This window comes from Eublepharis macularius, chromosome 2, assembly GCF_028583425.1.
Source record: "Eublepharis macularius isolate TG4126 chromosome 2, MPM_Emac_v1.0, whole genome shotgun sequence".
NCBI lineage: Eukaryota > Metazoa > Chordata > Lepidosauria > Squamata > Eublepharidae > Eublepharis > Eublepharis macularius.
The window spans coordinates 18049893-18070417 of NC_072791.1; the positions used below are offsets into that span (position 1 = coordinate 18049893).

Consider the following 20525-nt stretch of genomic DNA (forward strand, 5'->3'; position numbering starts at 1 on the left):
CCTGTCAGAGGCCCGATCCGGGCCGTTTCGACCCCAATCCAGGCTGAAACGGGCCCAAAATGGCCGAGAGTCAGGTGGGCGGGGCCACCTGACGTGAACTCTTTGGGGAACTGCCGGAACTGCGTTCCTGCGCGTTCCCCCTCGAAATGAGCCCTGCTATGAAGTAAGTTAGGCATAAGGTCACCCAGCAAGCTTTCAGGGCAGAATGGCAATTCGAACCTGGTTCTCCCAGATCCTAGCCCAACACTAACCATTACACCTTGTTTTCAGCTTGTTACTGGAAATAAATAAGAGTCCTGAGGCCCCTTAAAGATGAATAATTTCCCTCCCCTAGCATGATGTTTCATGGACTTTCTCCCATTTCCTCAAATGTTAGTCAGGGATAATGAACAGTGCCACACCAAGCAAATTTGCACTTTTCTAAATTCGTTGAAATCAGTGAGCTTAGAAGGGTGTAACTCTGCTTAGGATTGTACACGTGGCGCGCTGGTGCTGAGATCATCAAGGTGGGCCACAGATAGTTGCCAAGGAATCAAGAAAGTACTTTGTGATCCATCAGAAAGTTACCTCAGGGTGCAGTCTGGGGATTGGTTTGTTCAGACTAGACCTGCCTTTGCGTGGAAGCAGTGGGTGCTGTGCTCTCAGCTCCATTTCCTCCTACTTCCCCAGAGTATCCAGAGATAAATTGCCTCCCATTTCCTTTCATGAAGTGTGTGAAGGTGTCTTATCTTGAATCAGACCAGGGCTCATTTCGAGGGGGAACGCAGTTCCGGCAGTTCCCCAAAAAGGTCACATGACAGGTGGCCCTGCCCACCTAACTCTTGGCCATTTTGGGCCCGTTTTGGCCTGGATTGGGGGCGAAACAGCCCGGATCAGGCCTCTGACGGGTTGTGGATCACCCGCTCATTAGCGGCCTGAGCCTGACCATTTTGGGCCCCTTTTCAGCCATTTCCAGCCCCTTTTTGCCATTTTGGGCCCAATTTCAGCCCTGAAAGGCCAGGATTGGGCCCAAAACAGCCAGGATAGGTGATGTCAGGGGGTGTGGCATATGCAAATCAGTTATACTAATGACACACTTCCAGTGATGGCAAGAGGTGTCTCATACTAATGAGTTATGCTAATAAGTTATGCTAATTAGTTCCTCCAGCTCTTTTTCTACGGAATGACCCCTGAATGACCCCTTGGTCTACTAAGCTCAGTATTGTCTACTCTGACTGACAGTGGCTCTCAGTATCTCAGGTTGAGGTCTTTCCCACCTAGTGTTTTAACGGGAGATGCTAGGGATTGAACCTGGGACCTTTTGTATGCCAAAATGTTCTACCACTGAGTCTCGGCCCCTTCCCCAGTCCACCTCTGTGGTGGACAAAGGGTTGTGCAGCTGCAAAAGGTCAGCGTGACCAAGAAAGGAACTGTCTCTTATGTTAACCAAGAGTTTGAGCTTTGATATTAATAACATTTTCCAGGAGTGGTCTGTGGTGCCCTGCCCCTCTTCCTAATTGGGTTCCATCAGTTATATTGGCTATACCGTCTCTTACCAAATTGGCTTGCTTATTTTTTTTTAAAACATCAATTTCTATCTTTTCAGGATGGTGAAAAGCTGAAGCACCAAACGTCAAAATGAGTGTGACATCCTGGTTCTTGGTGAGCAGCGCTGGCATTCGACACCGGCTCCCCCGGGAAATGATCTTCGTCGGCAGAGAAGATTGTGAGCTGATGCTACAGGTAAATACGCCTCTCTTTAGCTCCTTTTTGGGTGCTGACTTTTTAGAACATACAGTGCTTTGGAGATGGAATCCTTATGTGCTTACTTGGAAGTAAGTCCCATTGAACTGAGTGGGATTTCTTAATAAGTATGCACTGTTTTTATTTTTTTGGAAAGGGGAGGGAATCAAAGGAAATGGAACCTTTTAAAGTGCCTTGTGACTAGGCTTTGTCAGGTCCCCTTACTCTCCAGCCTGCATGATGATGTCACTTCCGGGAAGTGACGTCATCACACAGGCCATGTGCTGGCCTTGGGAGAGCTCTTGAATCGGGCTGCTGTGGAGCACAGGAGCGTGCCACACCTCCCAGGAGTGCGCCCCAGGAGGCATATTCCCCCCTGCTGGTCAGGTAAGCGGGGGCAGGGGGTGGTGGAGGGGTGGGAGTGGGGGATCCCCCACCCCCAGCAGGGGACTGGTATCCCTACTTGTCCCATAAGGGGAGATGTGACATCAGTCGGTGCCGCTAGCAAGAAAAGTTTGCGATAACTGAAGAAGTGGAGAGTATATTAAGTTAGCACAGCAGTAGATTCATTTTGGCCTGTTTAGCCTAACGTCTCAACCTTTATTTCTTTTGAATACAGTATTAACATGCACTATTTTTCATTTCATATATATATTTTAAAGCTGTTCTTTGATTTGTTTTTCATGCTTTAATTTGGATTGGTTGCCACAGAAAGTGGTAGAAATGGGTGTCGTAAACATTTGGAAATTTTAAACTTGATTTTGTTAACAGGGAGAAGCTGACACTTTCTGGAAATGGTCTATGCCTGCTTTACAGTCAGAAAATATTTAAAATACTTCTGAGGATTAAAGAGTGTGCAGCACTAAAGCTTAGGCTTCCTTTAGCCCATTTACAGTGCAATCCTATGCAGAGTTACTCTAGTCTAAGCCTATTGAAGTCAATGGTCTTAGACTGGAGTAACTCTGCATAGGATTACACTGTTAGTGGAAAATGGAATTTGTCTTATTTTGGAGGTTTAGGTTGGCTGTGTGGAGCCGATCGAGGACCAAATTCTGTTATCCTTTGTGTGCCAGAAATCCATTTGTGCATTTGCGCCGAGTGCCGTATTTAGAACTGGAAATGCTCCCAGACTTGTGGAGTTTGCACATGTCCCATGAATGTTCTAAGCATTCAGGCTAGTGCCATAAGATCCAGCATTAATCATAGGTGCTACTGCCAAGGAGGAGAATTTTGACGGGAGAGAGAGAGAGATTATTTATTTAGAAAAATTTTTATGCTGCCTCTTTAGAGACATGTTTGAAGCAGCTCACAACTAACCCACCCCTCATATAAGTTTTTTTTGTGGCTGATATGTTTCTCTTATTAGCAAACCAAAACGGCAGTCCTCGAAATGTTGTCTTGGAAGTAAGTCCCACCAAATAGGATTCTAAATAGACCTGCTTTGGATTGCTTTCTAGGAAGTGGAGCATAGTGGGTCCCAAAATGTGTGCAAGAGCAATTTGAAGGGCTGCTAGAGGGACCGTTAGGGGCCTTGCCCAAGAAAGCCCCTCTGGGGAATGAATCCATTTCTCTGTGTCCTGTACAGCATTGATCCCCGTCAGTATATGGGTACCAACATCTTCCGGAGAGCAACAGTAAAAAAAACACTGGAATTTTCTGATGCAGCTGCACTAATGCTTGCGGATGGGGAAATGGGTGAAAAGCATTCAGGGACTCTGAGAATTATCACTGGGACACCCAGCCACTCCTTCATTGGGCATTCTTCCCATTGTTTCGACACCTGATTAAGAGAATTCATGTTTCTATTTTGAGTCTTCGACTAAATTGTGCTTTAAATTTTAAATCCTGAAACCAAAGCTGTGTCTTCATTACTAAAAGTCTGGGCAATACCGGTGTAGTAGTTACTCAGTGACTAGATGCTTCACTACTTAGCCCCATGATATACAAGCACATTGTTAGTATGCATTGGATGCTTCGCTAGTTAGCCCCATGCAGGGGTCATTTCGTAGAAAAAGAGCTGGAGGACCTAATTAGCATAACTCATTAGCATATGTCATGCCCCTTGACATCACTGGAAGTGTGTCATTAACATAACTGATTTGCATATGCCATGCCCCCTGACATCGCCTATCCTAGCTGTTTTGGACCCAATCCTGGCTATTCAGGGCCGAAATTGGGTCCAAAATAGCAAAAGGGGCTGAAAATGGCCAGAAAGGGGCCCAAAATGGTCAGGATTGGGGCGCTGCTGAGCAGGAGAGTGATCCACCACCCATCAGAGGCCCGATCCAGGCCGAAAAGGGCCCAAAATGGCCGAGAGCCAGGTGGGTGGGGCCACCTGACATGTGATCTCTTTGGGGAACTGCTGGAACTGCGTTCTTGTGCGTTCCCCCTCGAAATGAGCTCTGGCCCCATGATATACAAGCACATTGTTAGTAAGCATTGGATACAGGAGGCTCAGATTTGGGCATCGGAGCAGACTTCTTTAAGGACAGGGAGCTGTATTTTGCATCATGCGTTCATTTTGTCTCGTCTGGCATAAATAGTAAGCGTGATTTCATGTGTAGGTCTTCATCACAGCCAGTATGCACCATTGGCATACTGATATAGACTAGAGCATTGCAGTTTTTACTAAGTGGTGCTGCCTTTGAAAACCGTTCTGAAGCCTCCGTTGGTGTAACAGATCTGAAAGTAATTGTTCTGCAGAAAAACTTCAAAAGGAATTGGCATTGTGAAAGTGCTGAATTAGAACTCAGCAAAAAACTGAACGCATTCTGTCGTCCTGGCTTTAAACTGAGATTTGGAGCTAAACTACAACAGACAAATTACACGAGGTTGTGTACATGAAGAGAGTTGCAATGTTACCTGGGAAGCTGAGTTTTAAAAAACAGAAGGCTTTGTCAATTTCCCCTCTCTACAGAGCCAGCAAAGATAGTTCCTCAGAGGGTTTGCTAATTTCCTCTTCACCTCCCCTTCTAGGAGGCCAAGAGGGAAACAAACAAACCCTCTGAGGAGTGATCTTTGCTGCTCTGTAGAAAGGGGAAATTGACAGAGCCTTCCGATGTTCTTTTAAAACTTCTTTTAAAACACTGCAACTCCCTTCATACATGAGCGTCCTCATGTAATTCGTCTCTTGCAGTTTAGCTCTCGGATTTCTTTGCTCATTGCAATTTCTAATAATCCAACAGGATCATCTTTTTAATAACTTTAATAGACTCTTCCCAATGTTGCATCATACCATAACTCTTTACTGATTTTGGTTAATTAGTTCATGCTTCAAGCTGCCTCTTCCTTAATTAGTTCATTTACCTTACTTTATGATTTATCTTCACTGCATGTGAAAGAGGCTGACCTCTGAACTCTCCCATCAACCACTAAACTATCCAAGTGGTCCAGGTCCCCACATGGAGACTCTCTTCTGATTTATTGTATAAGGCTTCTCTCTGCTCAACTCCTCGTTTTTTTCCGTCTCCTCTTCTATAAGTTTCTGTAAAAATGAGAAAGATGATTTTCTTTCCCCCCATTGTATCTGAGGAAGTGAGCTCTGGCTTATGAAAGCTCGTACTGGAATAAACATTGTTACTCTTTAAGGTGTCATTGGACTTTGGTTTTGTTTTATGCAGCTAACTATTGACATGTCAAAAACTGGTTGGGGCAGCATCAGGCACTTACTGTCAATTTATTTTGATGGATTTAGAAAGGTATAAGTCTGTTTAGGACTGCAAGAGTTACACTTACCAGTTTCCAGGTATAATTTAAAGTCCTGATTATGATCTTTAAAGACTTTGGGACCAGAGTAATAAAAGGGCTACTTGCTCCCATGTGTTATTATTTATTTCCAGGCAATTTTTGCTTCCTTGTTTCTTTCTCTTCTCCTTGAGTAATGGTTTTGTGCATTCAACGTAAGGTTTTTCCTTCGCTTCTTCAGTTAGGAAACAGCTCAAGGCAGAACTTTTCAGACCAGCCTTTAGCTGAAAGTTGGTCTTATCCTGGCTTTTTTAGTATATAGTGATAGTTGCAATTATATGGACTTTTACTGGCCACAGGTGACTAGGCAGGTGGTGAATACCAAGTTTTTGGTGTCCAGTGAATGCTTAAGAAGTCCATACATGGGGCTATCCCCAAACTGTGAAAACCACTTACGCATAGTAGCAGGATTAGAGACCAACAAGATTTTCAGAGTATAAGCGTCCAAAAGTCCAAGCTCCCTTCTTTGACTCTTGAAAGCTTATATCCTTGGGAGGTGGAATATTCAACTGATCTTGGAAGCTAGCTGTTATTTGCAGTGGTCATTGACTTTGGCCCTCGTCTGAATCCTCTAGCTTGTGTAGAAAGGATCCAAGGAGAGGCCGAGCCAGTCTTTCACTCTGCATCCATCTTTGGAGGTGTTAAAATACCACTTGACTGTGTGTGTCAATAGCCTGGTATGGGAAGGCAGGTAGAGTTACCTACGCTGCTGTGTACTTCTGGCCATCCTGAATAAGCCTTTAAATGAACTATTGTGGGCTGAAGTTCTCATATGAAAAGAGAATCTGAATAATGTTATCAACTCACTCAAAATGGTAGCATGCATGCAGAACGTAAAATAAATGCATATATTGGGCTTGTTTGGTGTAGAGATTAAGAGTGGCAGGACTCTAATCTGGAGAACCGGGTTTGATTCCCCACTCCTCCACTTGAAGCCAGCTGGGTGACCTTGGGTCAGTCGCAGCTCTCTCAGAGCTCTCTCAGCCCCACCCACCTCACAGGGTGATTGTTGTGGGGATAATAATAAGACACTTTGTGAACCGCTCTGAATGGGCATTAAGTTGTCCTGAAGGGCACTATATAAATCAAATGTTATTATTGTTATTATTATCATTGTACGACTTCTGTCCTGACTAAGCCGAGCACAGCTCTGTGGCCTGCCAAATGCTCTATATTATTTTATTTAACACATTTCTACCATATCTTCTCATGTCATGTTCCCCTGGTACCTTACAGCAAGCACAAAAATAAAAACGCAGGTGCTCCCTAAACGCAACCCGCTACAGACAGCAAAAAAAATTGAGTTAAATTCCATGAGATGCTGGAGAAAACAATACCATTTGAAGTGAATGGTTGCCGAATGATCACATTCAGTATCCATGAAACAATCTTTGCGAAGGAGCTCCATGGAGAAGTGCTACCACCGAGAAGGCTCTGTCCCTGATGGTCACCCACCCCATCTCAGAAGGGGAAAGCGGCTTCAAGCAAAAGTCTTACCCATTAGACTGCAAGGGGCCCCATGTTTTGGTAGTTCTATGCAAGCAGCAAAAACAGGCAGGCGTTGGAAGCCCTCTTGGGTTTACCAGGTATGGCTGCCCAGTTGCATTCCGTTAAGTTGCACCATGCCTGACGCGTTGTAAACGCCGCTGTTTTGATATTAAAGGTATAACTCTAGGTGATTGTCCATTTATGCTAGTCCTAAATATTTCTTCTTATAACAAAGAAGTGATAAGTGCTTCATTCTGTTATTACAAACCTTAATATAAAAAACAACCCACCCAAAACAGCCTACAGGAGATGAGATATATTGAATATAAACTTGGTTATTTGCCCAGGAGTCAAGTTGAGTCATTTCCCCCCCTTTTCCCTTTTTGCTTCTTTTCCAATATTTTTCTTTTTTTTTATAAAAAATTTTATTGGATTAGACACATATAAAATTTATTACAATCACATTCCCTTAAATTTTCCAATTCTAACCCCCTCCCTCCCCCCCTTTTGTTGACTTCCAACAGTTTTCCAACCCCTTGTCTATTCTCCCTCTACTCATTTCAAACTTATTGTACTTATTATAATATACTTTCAAACTCTTCTAAGCTTTTCTATAGTAACATAGTGCTATCTCTAATTTCCTTCCCAAATGGGTAAAAGTATGACAATCTTAACTTATCTTTTTCAATAATAGTAATAATAATCATTTTGGTATTCTGTACTCTATCTTACTCTTTCTAAGTACTTCAAAATGGGACAAACAATTTGTCCCTCTTTATGCATAACTTCACATACTTCTATAAACATTGCATACATTTATTATAAATTAATCAACTTGACTTGTACTCTATGTGTTACTCTTTACTTTCTTTTACATGTCTTGTCCTTTTTGATTAACTAATTTCTCCATTGTAAAACTACACAACAAACAATTCATGTACACATTCAACAAAGGTCTATCAATTAGACCTATATTATGTATGCTAATGTATATTAATTCTCCATTGTACAGTTATCTGCTTACTTAAAAAAATTAATTAAATTCTATCCTTATAATCCTTATAATAGTAACACTATTGATACCCAACTATTCATACTAATCAGATAAAATAATTGCTTAGAATTTTTTCTTTTCCAATATTTTTCTAAGATACATTTTTATCTGGTTTTACTTGGACTTTTAATATTAATCTTTTTTTTTTTTAAAGGACGTATGTTTGGTCTTTGATGTGTGACTGGCTTCCTTCCAACAGCTGACAAATTTAGTTTGTCTAGCTGTTTTGATATCATTGAAGTATTGCACAATAATTTCAGGTCGTTCCCGTGTTTGATACTATGGGTAGGATCCTACCTGCTTTTTTTCTGATGAAAAAAGAATGAGGGGTCTGCACTAACCAACCAAAAAAGCTAATTTGGGGATCGTGAGATGGGCAACGAATTGGTTGAAATGTGAAAAAAGCTGGTTGAATCCAGCTGTGTGTGTTAGCTGCCTAATATTAAGTGTACTACAGACCTTCTGTGACAGCAGTCTAAATATAACATCAGTGATTTTCCTCCCAGGAGTCTGGGAATAAATCTGTATTGGCTATTCCTCTCAATTTATCCTTCAGGAAGTCTTGAGATTTGTGTCAATCAATGTCCAAACTGCAGTCTGTCTGCTGTTTATGTATAATTTTCTCACTGTTAGTGGCTTCCATTTGGGGATGGAGATAACTTTGATTGCCCCTTCGTCCTGAGTCTAGAGTCTAATCTTGCTTCTATCTCAGAAATCAGCCATTCCTATGGAAAGAGGGGATCTCATTGGCAGTTGCGGGTGTTCATGTGTATGTGAAATTGCAGTCCTATTTTGTTGCTTTTGCTCAATTGAATTAAATTAACATTTCCTTCCACTTGGATTACTCATGTGGTAACATTTTCCTCTCCTCCTGAATTCTCAGAATTATGGGCTGTTGAAAAAATTACAATATTAATGTGGTAATGTGAAAGTGGAAGGGAAGGTGGTATGGCACAGCCCGATCTCGGCAGCTAAGCAGGGTCGGTAGCTGGATTGGGGACCACCAAGGTAGATTTTGCAGAGGAAAGCACTGGCAAGCCACCTCTGCTTCTCACTTTTGTCGCCCAGTATTACATCTGGGCCACAAAAATGGGAAGCACAAATACTGGATGGGGGATACACTTCTGGGCAGTAGTATATGTGAAAGAGATCTTGGGGTAAGAGTGGACTGTAAACTAAATATGAGCAGTCAGTGTGATGCGGTGGCAAAAAAAGGCCAATTCAATCGTAGGTTGTATCAAGGGCCATAGTGTCGAAATCGCAGGAGGTCATAGCCCCTCTCTATACTGCTTTGGTCAAGCCGCACCTGGAGTATTGTGTGCAGTTCTGGAGGCCTCACTTCAAAAAGGATGTGGATGAAATTGAGAGGGTGCAGAGGAGAGCGACGAGGATGATCAGGGGTCTGGAGACTGAGCCGTACGAGGAAAGGCTGAGGGCCTTGGGAATGTTTAGTTTGGAGAAGAGGAGATTGAGGGGGACATGATTGCTCTCTAAGTATATGAAAGGCTGTCATTTGGAGGAGGGCAGGGAGCTGTTCCAGTTGGCAGCAGAGGGTAGGACCCAAAGCAATGGGCTTAAATTACATGCACAAAGGTACCGGCTGGATATTAGGAAGAACTTTTTCATAGTCAGAGTAGTTCAAAAGTGGAATCAGCTGCCTAGGGAGGTGGTGAGCTCCCCTTCACTGCCAGTTTTCAAGAAGAGGCTGGATGAATACTTGTCAGAGATGCTTTAGGCTGATCCTGCACTGGGCAGGGGGTTGGACTAGATGGTCTGTATGGCCCCTTCCAACTCTATGATTCTATGATTGAAAGCCCCTTGCTGGTGTCACCATAATTCAAGTGCCATTCGACACCACATGCACACGCACCCAATGTTAAAGTAATTTTTAATATCATTTTTTCAGTAGGAGAAATCTTTTGAGGCTTCTCACTTAATTTTTTCCCCTGATGGCTTTGATTATCGGCTTTACATGCAGAATGTTCCCGGTTCAATCCCCGGCATCTCCAGGCATGATGTGAAAGACATCATCCTGAGACCCTGGAGTCCGTACCGAGTCAATACTGGATCCTGGAGCCCACAATGCTGGACCTTGATAGACCAGTTGTCTGACCCAGTAGCCCTGTTGACCATGTGTTGACTGACTGCATGGGGAGAGAGAGTGACACAAGCACACTAATCCCATTCCCTTACTCACTTACTTACTCATTTATTTATGTCATTTATAGTCCGCCTTTCTCACTGAGACTCAAGGCGGATTACATAATGTGAGATCAGTACAATCAGTAGCAAGGACAAGGGCAGGCACTTCCATACAGTGTCAAGAATATTTCCATAAACAATATCATGGGGTAAAAGAATATAAGTTTACAGAGACATAGCATTAGCAAGGATCCAATACGGGGTTGAAGGATTGCTGAAACAGAACATAATCCAATCTAGAATTGACATTAGACAACATGAAGCACAAGCACTATATAGGAGTATATATTCAAAGCAACAGATTATACGTAAATCAACATAATGATGGAGCCCATGGTTCCCAACTCATTGGCGAAACATCCGAGACCCCCTCCCTACAATACCACCCGCTTTGGAGGCTACCATAAGGCAGTTCCATATGTTCAATGCTTTCCATTTGTGTTCCTGGTCTGCAGTGTCTTCTAAAACAGATTTCTAGTACAGCAAGATTCGGGTCCTGCAACATGTTAAAGACCAACTAGATTTCCAGTGTATGAGCCTTCAAGAATCAAAGTTCTTTAATTTTAACTCTCAAAAGCTCATACCTTGGAAATCTAGTTGGCCTTTAAGGTGCTACTGGACCCAAATTTTGCTTTTCTACAACAGACCAGCACAGCTACGCACCTGAAGATTTCTAGTAGAGATATACAATGTTAATCGTTTAAATGATTCAGTGATAAAGGATTCATTTACCAATTTTATACTGCTGTAAATGTTTGGCAGTTTTCCAAGTCTTGGAAAAAAGACCTGGCCTTACTGTTAACCGTCTGTGCACCACAATGTGTTAATTTTTAATAACAAAAATGAGTAGCGGAGCTGATAATATGTGTGTTGGCTAGACTGTAAACTTGTTAAAATTTAAGTGGTAACATCTTAAGTAGTTTAAACGGTCTTGATAAAACATTTTTACCCACTTGGCTCTTCAATCCTCTTTGCCCTCATCAATGGCTTTTATGCATCTCCATCCTGGATTTGAACTGGCATCTAAGCTTGCAAGCTGTTCTCGTTTTGTGGAACCGTTCCCTTTCTGTATAACTGGAAATATTCAGAGATTAAGTGGAGATGCACCATAACTGTAATAATCAACTTCAATTTAGTTCATTGCGAGAAAGGTATGTTCTAATTAGGCGCTGTCCATTCCACAGTATCAGTGAACTCCCAGGCCTTCACTCGCCTGGGAGAAAGTCCATTGAATAGATCTGTGTAGAATTCTCAGTATACTTAACAAAAACAACAGTAATATCAATAACAACAATAACAGTGTGCTTATATACCGCCCTTCTGAATAGATTACTGCCACGCTCAGCGCGCTGAACAAAGTCAGTGTTATTATTATCATCCCCACAATACAGCTGGGGAGCTGGAGCTGAGAAGCATAGCTTACCCAAGGCCGCCTGCTGAGCTCATTGCAGTTGTGGGAGTTGAACCAGCAGACTGCTGATTTGTAACCCAACCACTGAACTATGATGCTACAGCAGTTTCCTACTTGCTTTAGGATTGCTGTCTATTTTTAAATTTTTTTATTTGCATTAACAAAATGGGTATGCTGTGCCTTTTTGCCCAGTGAGGACTACCAAGGCAGCAAACACTTAAAAATAAAACATTGTAAAAACACTTGAGATCCAGTTTGGTGTAGTGGTTAAGAGCGCAGGACTGTAATCTGGAGAACCGGGTTTGATTCCCCACTCCTCCATGTGAAGCCAGCTGGGTGACCTTGGGCTAGTCACGGCTCTCTGGAGCTCTTTCAGCCCTACCCACCTCACAGGGTGATTGTTGTGGGGATAATAATAACATACTTTGTAAACTGCTCTGTGTGGGCATTAAGTTGTCCTGAAGGGTGGTATATAAATAGAACGTTATTGTTGTTGTTGTTATTTTAAAAAGTTGCTGGTACTCATAGATATGATTGCACTGATTTCTACCAATTCATTTCTCAGGACTTGGGAGAGCCCTCCCCCCAAGTTACCAGTGAGTACGGCAACACACACACACACACACACACACACCCTGTAAAACATATCATTAAAACAATTCACCCAAACAATGTTGTCACCGACGACATGCTGTCACTGACTGTAAACCTCTGGGAGAAAGCCAGCCATACAGTTGACATTTGTGGCAGGGGAATATGTTGCTATTAACGACGTATGTGCTTGTAGGGTGCGTGGCAACATGTTGCTGTGTAGCCTGTACATTTTTAATTGCTTATTCTAGGACCATATTAGAGGGAAGCAAGCCTTTAATTTTTGACCGACTTCCTGAATTTGTTGGTGTATGTAGAGTGGTTGTCGGGGCACCGAGCCTGTAAATGTTTGCATTTAAAGACTTTGCCAACCAGCAGTTTGCAAGTTCTTGGGTTTAGCAATATTTCAAAGCCTGTATGTGTGTGTGGTGGATTGTAATTTCTCAGTAAGGCACTTGGGATGGCTTTTTGGCAGTGTGTTGCTTTGGCCTAATTCTTGCAAACGGCTGATCAGGTGGTAAATGACTAAAGTGCTCAATGCCACTCCAGAAGGGTGGGGAGAGGCTCAGAGGATTAAATTCTGCTCCATACCCAACCTGGCTCATTGCAAACTATTTATTTATTTTCTGTGTTATAGGTTTCTGTCCTGCTTTTCTCCCCAGTAGGATGGAAAGCAGTTTATAATTCAAAAAAAGAAAACAGAAACAAACAAGAGGGAGGCTTCTGAGGGAAGAGCACGTCTCTCTGCCCCTCCATGTCTGCTAGATCTTTCCTCCTCCTCTAGGCTACAGCCCTTTGCCTGATACCTCTGGGTCCGTCAAGGCCTTAACTACCTGCGAGCAGAGGAGAAACAAACCAGCCAGATCTCCTTCAGCCACTGCTAGCCGGTTAGGATGTGTCACCTTTGCTTCTTCCTTTGGCAGATAGCAAGGAACATGGTTTGACTCTAGGGAGGGAAGGATTTTTTTTTTTTGGTACGGAAGCATGTTCAGTTGAGCTTCCACACACCATTTAAGATCATGAGAGGGAGGGCAGGAAGGGTTACATCAGTGCTTAGTTCTCGTGGCCCCTTCTTACATGCCCAGGGTAATGTCGATTGCCACTTTTGAGGTCAGGAAGCAATTTTCCCCAGGCCACTTTGGCTAGGGATCCTGGAGGTGATTTGTTGTCTTCTGGACATGGAATAAGAGTCACTAAGGGTATGGGGGGGGGTAGTTGTGAATTTTCTGCATTGCGTAGAGGGTTGGACTAGATGACCCTGGAGGTACCAACCCTGATTCTATTGTTCTAAGTTACGGTTGCCAGCCTCCAGATGATAACTGGAGATTTCCTGGAATTACAACTGATCTCCAGGCAACAGAGAAAAGTTCCCCTGGAGAAAATGGCTGCTCTGAAGGGTGAACTCTATGGCATTATACCCCACTCAGGCCCCTCCCCTCCCCAGACCCCGCCCTCTCCAGGCTTCACCATCCAAATCTCCTGGAATTTCCCAACCTGGACCTGGCAGCCCTATTCTAAGTAGTATGGTTGGGACTCTGGTTTTTACCGCCTGTGAGGCATTTGCAGTCCTATGTAGAGTGTCTCCAGGCTATGCCCACTCTGAGTGTGCTACTGACGGGTGTGTGTGTGTTTAGGGTGTGTACTTTGTGGGACCTCAACACATATCAGGAACAAAATCTGAAAGTGTTCTAAGTTTATTTGGGTTGCGCTGAATTCAAGAGCCTGGTAGTGGGGAAGCCGGCTAAGCAAAACCCGTCTCTGCCATCTTCAGGTGGCATACTCTTACCTCATAAAAAATATTTTGGGACTGTTGTTGTGAACCTGTAAGCCCCTGGACCCAGATAGTCCAGGCAATGTCAGATTTTGGAAGCTAAGCAGGGTTGACTTTGGTTAATAATTGGATAGAAGGAAGACCCGGGTTGCTATGCAGGGGGAGGCAATGGCAACCCACCTCTGTTCATCTCTTGTCTTGAAAACTCCAGCAGGGGCCGCTATAAGTCAGCTATGACTTGATGGCACTCTCCACCACTGCCACCTATAAGCACAGGATTGAGGTAGATGTCTATTTTGTACTAAAAAAAGAATGTCTGGAGGCAAGAAGAAATGAATCCTGCCTCGTCTGGCCTTGCCACTCTGTTTTTGAAGCATTTTCTTTCCTGTTGAGTTCATTTTCAGTATCGAAACTAGAATGGGATGAAAAATGCTTCAAGAATTGGGAGCAGAGTAGAAGAGATCTAATTAATAGCCTACTGGTAGTAGCAAAGACACATTGCTTCATAGTGGAAAAATCCAAAAACCCCTACAATAGAACAATGGTTAACAAAAGTATGGGACCAACTCATTAGGATAAAAAGCACAGACACCTACACAAAGACGCTATAGCTTCAAGGTCAACTATGTTTTACGAAAAATGGTCGCCCTTTCTTGAATATATCAATAACGAAGAGATGCAAAATCCAAAACAAATTTATCGCTATATTATTGAACAGTAAGTAAATAATGTTGTTATAGTTACTGCAGATAACATGTTTCAAAATGTATACCACAAGTTGTTAAATTTACTGTCGTGACAATAATTGTAATCTGCTTATTTATGTGTTTTGTACTACAGTCACAATTTTTATTCTTAATAAAAAAAATTAAAAAGAATTGGGAGACGAGTGATGTAAAGAAGGGGGAAAGGGCAGGGTTTAACTCCCTTTACTCATGCATTCCTTTCCATATTAAAAAAAAAAAGACTCACACCTGCCTTGTCTTCCGCAGACATGTGAATACAAACTCATGGTTGCCTCTGTCAGTTGTGGTTCTTTGATATCATAAGGAGTGTATTTTTTCCTCTGCAGCATCTTGCACTAGAATATTCGACATGAAGCTCCATACCTGCCCCTGTTAGAGTTCTGGGGTCCAGTTTTAAGAAAAGTAGGTAGAGCTAGTGAGGCAGGAGCCAGGATTGGGTACTTGAGTACAGACTGAAGCAGAAACAGGGTTTTTTTTCAGTGGGAATGCAGTGGAACGGAGTTCTGGCACCTCTTAAAAATGGTCACATGGCTGGTGGCCCCGCCCCCTGATCTCCAGACAGAGGGGAGCTTAGATTGCCCTCCGCGTGCTGAGCGGCGCGGAGGGCAATCTAAACTTCCCTCTGTCTGGAGATCAGGGGGCGGGGCCACCAGCCATGTGGCCATTTTTACTGAGGGCAATTTAAACTTTAAAAAACTCCCCCCCCTTCCAGCTGACCCAAAGTGACGTCATTGTGTGGTCCTGAGTTCCACCACCTCTTTCCCCAGAAAAAAAGCCCTGAGCAGAAATACTGCACAGTGCCTTTGGATAGAGACCCTGGTTCTAAACATTGCAAGGAAAGAAACCAGGTGCCTGGAGTACCCTACCTGTTCAGCCAGGTATACCTTTTCCTCTATATTGAAGAAGCATGAATGTGTGCTGCTGCAGTTATGAAGGCTATCTTGCGGGTCTGAAAGTGCTGTGTTTCTCTCTCTTGTTTCCAGTCTCGCAGTGTGGATAAGCAGCACGCGGTCATCAACTACGATAAGGAGAAAGATGAGCATCGGGTCAAGGATCTGGGAAGCTTAAATGGGGTAAGCGGTGAACTCGCTGTTGCTGAATACATTTCTGTGTGTGGGGTTTTCCCCCCTGCTGTTGCAGCATCGCACATTTCTCTTGAATTTTCTGCGCTGCCGGCACTGTTGGGAAGGGGGAAGTTTGCACTAGAACCTGATGGAGTCCTTTCCCGCTTGCTTCTCCGCCTGTGGTAGGAGTTGACTGTGGATTTTTATTTAACAGATATTTAGACATTGGTACCACCTAGGGTTGCCACCCTCCAGACGGCACCTGGAGTTCTGCTGGAATTAAAACCGAGGTTGGATCCAGTGGAGGAAATTCCAGCTTGGAAGGGTGAACTCTATGAAATCGGATCCCTGCTGAGTTCCACCCCACCTCGAAACCTCCAGGAATTTCCCAAGCTGGAGTTGGCAACTCTAGTACCACCTCATTTATCCATAGTTTTGATTCTATTATGATTTTGAGTTTTATTTGCAGATTTGTATGCTTGAATGTCTTACATTGCTTGTAACTAAGATTTCATTTACGGCGTGCTCTGGCAGAGAGGAAGGAAAGAAAGTTCATAATGACAAGGAATACCTTCCAAGAGGATTAATTGTAGGGAGTGATTGCATCCAGAGTGTTTGAAGTCTTGTTGCTGAATTGATAACTGCGGGCTCTAATGAAGGAGGGCTGTTTGCAGGATGCACCAGCTTTTAAAGTAGTTTCATGGCAGTTTCCCCTGTTGGAATCTACTGCTCGGAGCTCTTGTGGTTATTTATAGGGCAACCACCATGTGATTGTTCACTGACAGGAGGAGTTGGTTGACGGCTGATAAGAAATGGAACTTTTTGCAGCCCGGAACTGTTTTTTTCCTGACGAAGGCCCTGTGAACTTGAAGTACAAGTATTTCAAAACAGTAGGATGGGGGATGCTGCAGAATTACTGACTCATCCTTAAATGTGCGCACAACTCACAAAGTGCATGGGAGGGAGTACACTTTGGTTTGAAACCTGTTGGGTGTGTGTGTGTATATGTGACCCTTGGATGTTCTCTCTACAAGTGACGCCTGATGCAGGTTAGGCTCTTGTCAGCTTCCCTCAAATTTCGATGGGAAATGTAGGCGTCCTGGTCTTGCAGCTTGGCTCTCCATTTAATTGAAGTTTACAGAGCGGCAGTCTATGGGAGGGAGAACATGCGGTCGGGAAGGGATTGCAGGCATTAGGCTCTCGCCAGGCGCCCCCCTTCCCCTCTGCTGGGTGTGTATGTGTGGGTTTCTGTAAACTTCAATTAAATGGAGAGCCAAGCTGTAAAACCAAGATGCCTACATTTCCCATCAAAATCTGAGGGAAGCTGACAAGTGTCCAACCAGTGTCAGGCGTCACTTGTAGCTTGGCTCCTAGACACAAATGTTCTCAAGGCCAAGAGGTGGCAAGAGAGACTCATGATACTTGGCATTTATCGAACGCTTTGCGTGTTCAAAACTCTTCACCTGCTTTATCTCGTGTAATTTTTGCCGCAGCTCTGTAAGTCAGGCTGGTGTTTTCATCCCCATATTGTAAAACGCGGCGACGTTGGTGGCTTGGCTGATAAGAAGTGCCTTGCTTCAGCTCACCAAACGACTTCACTGCCAAACTGAGAATTAAATTGTGGATCCTTGGGAGTGCACCTCATTCTTGTAGCTGCTCTCTTACACCCAATCCAAAACAGCCAACCAACCAAAAAAATTGCTCTGAGCCCATCTTTTATGGGGTGGCCCTTCAGATTTTTTTTGAATGCTAGGAACATTTGCATTCCCCTTGTTGCTTAATGATCGTTAGATTGAATGATGCGTGGCTGGACCATTCCTGATAGAAGACCTTCTCAGATGCAGCCAGTTGGATCCTAAAACTTGTTTCATCAGCACTGTGTTGTTGTTGTTTTTCTGGCACAATCTCGGGGTGGCTATTTGGGGAAACCTGCGTGTTCCCTGGAGCAAATGTGAGTTTCCCCAGCAGGCCCAGTTCCCTTGGAACTTGTTTCAGGCTGAGAAAATGGGGGAAGGCTAAATCCTCATATAAGACGATGTACATTTGATCAGGGTAATTGTTATGTATGCATTTATTGATTGATTTCAAAAAAGTCCTAGGGTACCTCTCCAGGAACCTACATACACACTGTTTCATGCTATGCATTTAGAGTGAACGAAACCTTATAAAAGCATTTCACTCAGTCCTAAGATTGCCAGCTATTTTTACCCTCCCGGTAGGGGGCGATACCTGGCACTCACCTTTGGGATGTCCTTGCATGTGCTCCAGGCATGGTGACATCATTTCCAGGAGTGACGTCATTGTGCAAGCCATGGGAGCGCTCCCGCACATTGTGCTGGGTTGATTCTTAAGGAATTGGCCCATTAAGAGCCCAAATTGGCCTGGCGCAAAGTGCGGGAGCGTTCCAGCAGCCGGCGTGATGATGTCACTCTGGGAGTGTGCCTCGGGAGGCCTGTTCCTGCCCTTCCCCTCCATCAGCCAGTTGAGAGGTGGCGGGCAGTGGAGCCTGGGAGTGTGGGATCCCCCACCGCCACTGATGAACCAGCAACCCTACTCCGTCTAAAAGAAAAATATTTCATAGGCTTTTCCCCCCTCAGTGCGTCCCACAAATTTCTTATTTGTTTCTATTGGATAAAACTAAAAAAAGACTTCTCAAGGAAATAGTAAAGAGTCCAGTGGCACCTTTAAGACTAACCAACTTTATTGTAGCATAAGCTTTCGAGAACCACAGCTGACGAAGAGAGCGGTGGTTCTCGAAAGCTGACAGTGCATCTGACGAAGAGAGCTGTGGTTCTCGAAAGCTGACAATGCATCTGACGAAGAGAGCTGTGGTTCTCGAAAGCTGACAATGCATCTGACGAAGCTGACAATGCATCTGACGAAGCTGCCAGTGCATCTGACGAAGAGAGCTGTGGTTCTCAAAAGCTGACAATGCATCTGATGAAGAGAGCTATGGTTCTCGAAAGCTTATGCTACAATAAAGTTGGTTAGTCTTAAAGGTGCTACTGGATTGTTTACTATTTTGCAACTACAGACTAACACGGCTAACTCCTCTGGATGTATTCTCGGGGAAAGAAAGAACTTGAATTTTCCTGGCTTTCCCCCCTGTGCCTTCACATCTCTAGGCTGGATCTGGGGCATTGCTAGAAGAAGGTGGAACTAGATTATTTCAGCCTCTCCCAGGAGCCCCTGTTGGTACCCCAACCCTTGGCAGACCTTTTCTGATACTCATCGGCAGCTGCTGAAAAGAGAGGCAGAAAAAATGAGCTTCCACAGCATCTTTGATCAGCCCTGAATAGACTCTAGTTCTGTGACGTTATTCTATTGCAGTGATCTTCAGCCCTTCTCAATCTGATTCCTGCCTTTAACCCCTAGGCAGCAGCATGGTATCTACTAAGCTAAAAGCAAGTGACATTATTCACATGTCAAGAAAAAGGAGGGCTAAGTCTGTGACTTCATGGGAGGGGACTGCTTGTTGTGGGTGGGGAATGGCTGGGCCAGCCTATGGGTGAGAAGGAAAGGCGGGTTTACCACGTCTGCATCAGCCTGTGTTTAAAGTCCTCTCTGCTAGTAGTGAGCCATGTCACTTCGCTCTCCCTGCTGCTTCTCTCATTGGGTGTATAAAGATAAGCAGGAGGGTTGGTGCGCTTGTTCTCTGTGCATGTGTGCTTTGCTGGCAGTGGGTCTTTCCAAAACCAGCCTCCCAAATGGTCCCGAGTTGGCCTGCAGATCGAAGACGAGCGTTTTACTGCAACTTGAAAGGGTCAACAACACGCACAGTTAATGTGGAAAAATGATTGTTGGGGAATCCACTTCCATTGCACAGCCATCAGACTGTGCTTGAGGATGAGATGTGGCTTTCTGGTAGGGGATTGGTACTGGCGCTTTTGTGTGCAGAAGGTCCCAGGTTCAATCCCCGGCATCTCCAGTTAAAAGGACCAGGTCGGAGGTGATGGGAAAGATTTGCAAACTGATGCCTGTCAGAATAGATACCGACACTGACCTTGATATAGATCAGTAGTCTAATTCAGAATAAAGCATCTTCCTGTGTATGTGGTTGGGGTCGAGCAAGGTTATTTCTCCACCAGTTGCTGCGAAAATGCCTGCTCGGGTTGCAAACTAATTTCCTCTCTTCATTTACTGTGCAAATCCCATCTGCAACAAATTGATCGCTCAGTTTTTCACAATACCGCTCTTCCATTCCAAGCGCAGCTGTACACGCCTCGTCTGTTTCGGCATGCCAGCGCACGTCTGCATCTGTTGGCAATCTATATGAATTTTGGAGCTGTTGCTTATATTTAAAAAAAGCAACATTTTCCTTTCCTTTTTGCACAGGAAAATGCACAATGCGAAATGAGTTGCTTCTCAAAGAGAGTGGCCTTATGGTCGAGACTGGGGAGGGGCTGTGGCTCAGTGGTAGAACATCTGCTTTGCATGCAGAAGGTTCTGGCATCTCCAGTTAAAGGGACCAGACAACAGAATCATAGAATCATAGGGTTGGAAGGTACCTCCAGGGGTCATCTAGTCCAACCCCCTGCACAATGCAGGAAATTCACAACTACCTCCCCCTGCCCACACCCCCAGTGACCCCTGCTCCATGCCCAAAAGAAGGCAAAACACCATCAGGATCTCTAGCCAAACTTGCCTGGGGAAAATTGCTACCCAACCCCATGGTGACGATCGGCGGGCATGTAAGACGGGGCAACGCGAACTAAGCATTGGTGTAACCCTT

The 20525-nt window shown here is 44.2% G+C and overlaps 1 protein-coding gene across 2 annotated transcripts in view; it reads left to right on the forward strand.

The window, feature by feature from the left end:
* The window catches only part of CEP170B (centrosomal protein 170B), a 122722-nt gene that overhangs the window by 6017 nt on the left and 96180 nt on the right, over positions 1–20525 (forward strand). For both annotated transcript variants that reach the window (XM_054970357.1, XM_054970358.1), the window contains exons 2-3: positions 1586–1722; positions 15713–15802. In XM_054970357.1, the coding sequence (XP_054826332.1) occupies positions 1618–1722; positions 15713–15802 (195 nt within the window). In that variant the 5' untranslated portion in view covers positions 1586–1617. The remainder of the gene's footprint in view (positions 1–1585; positions 1723–15712; positions 15803–20525) is intronic.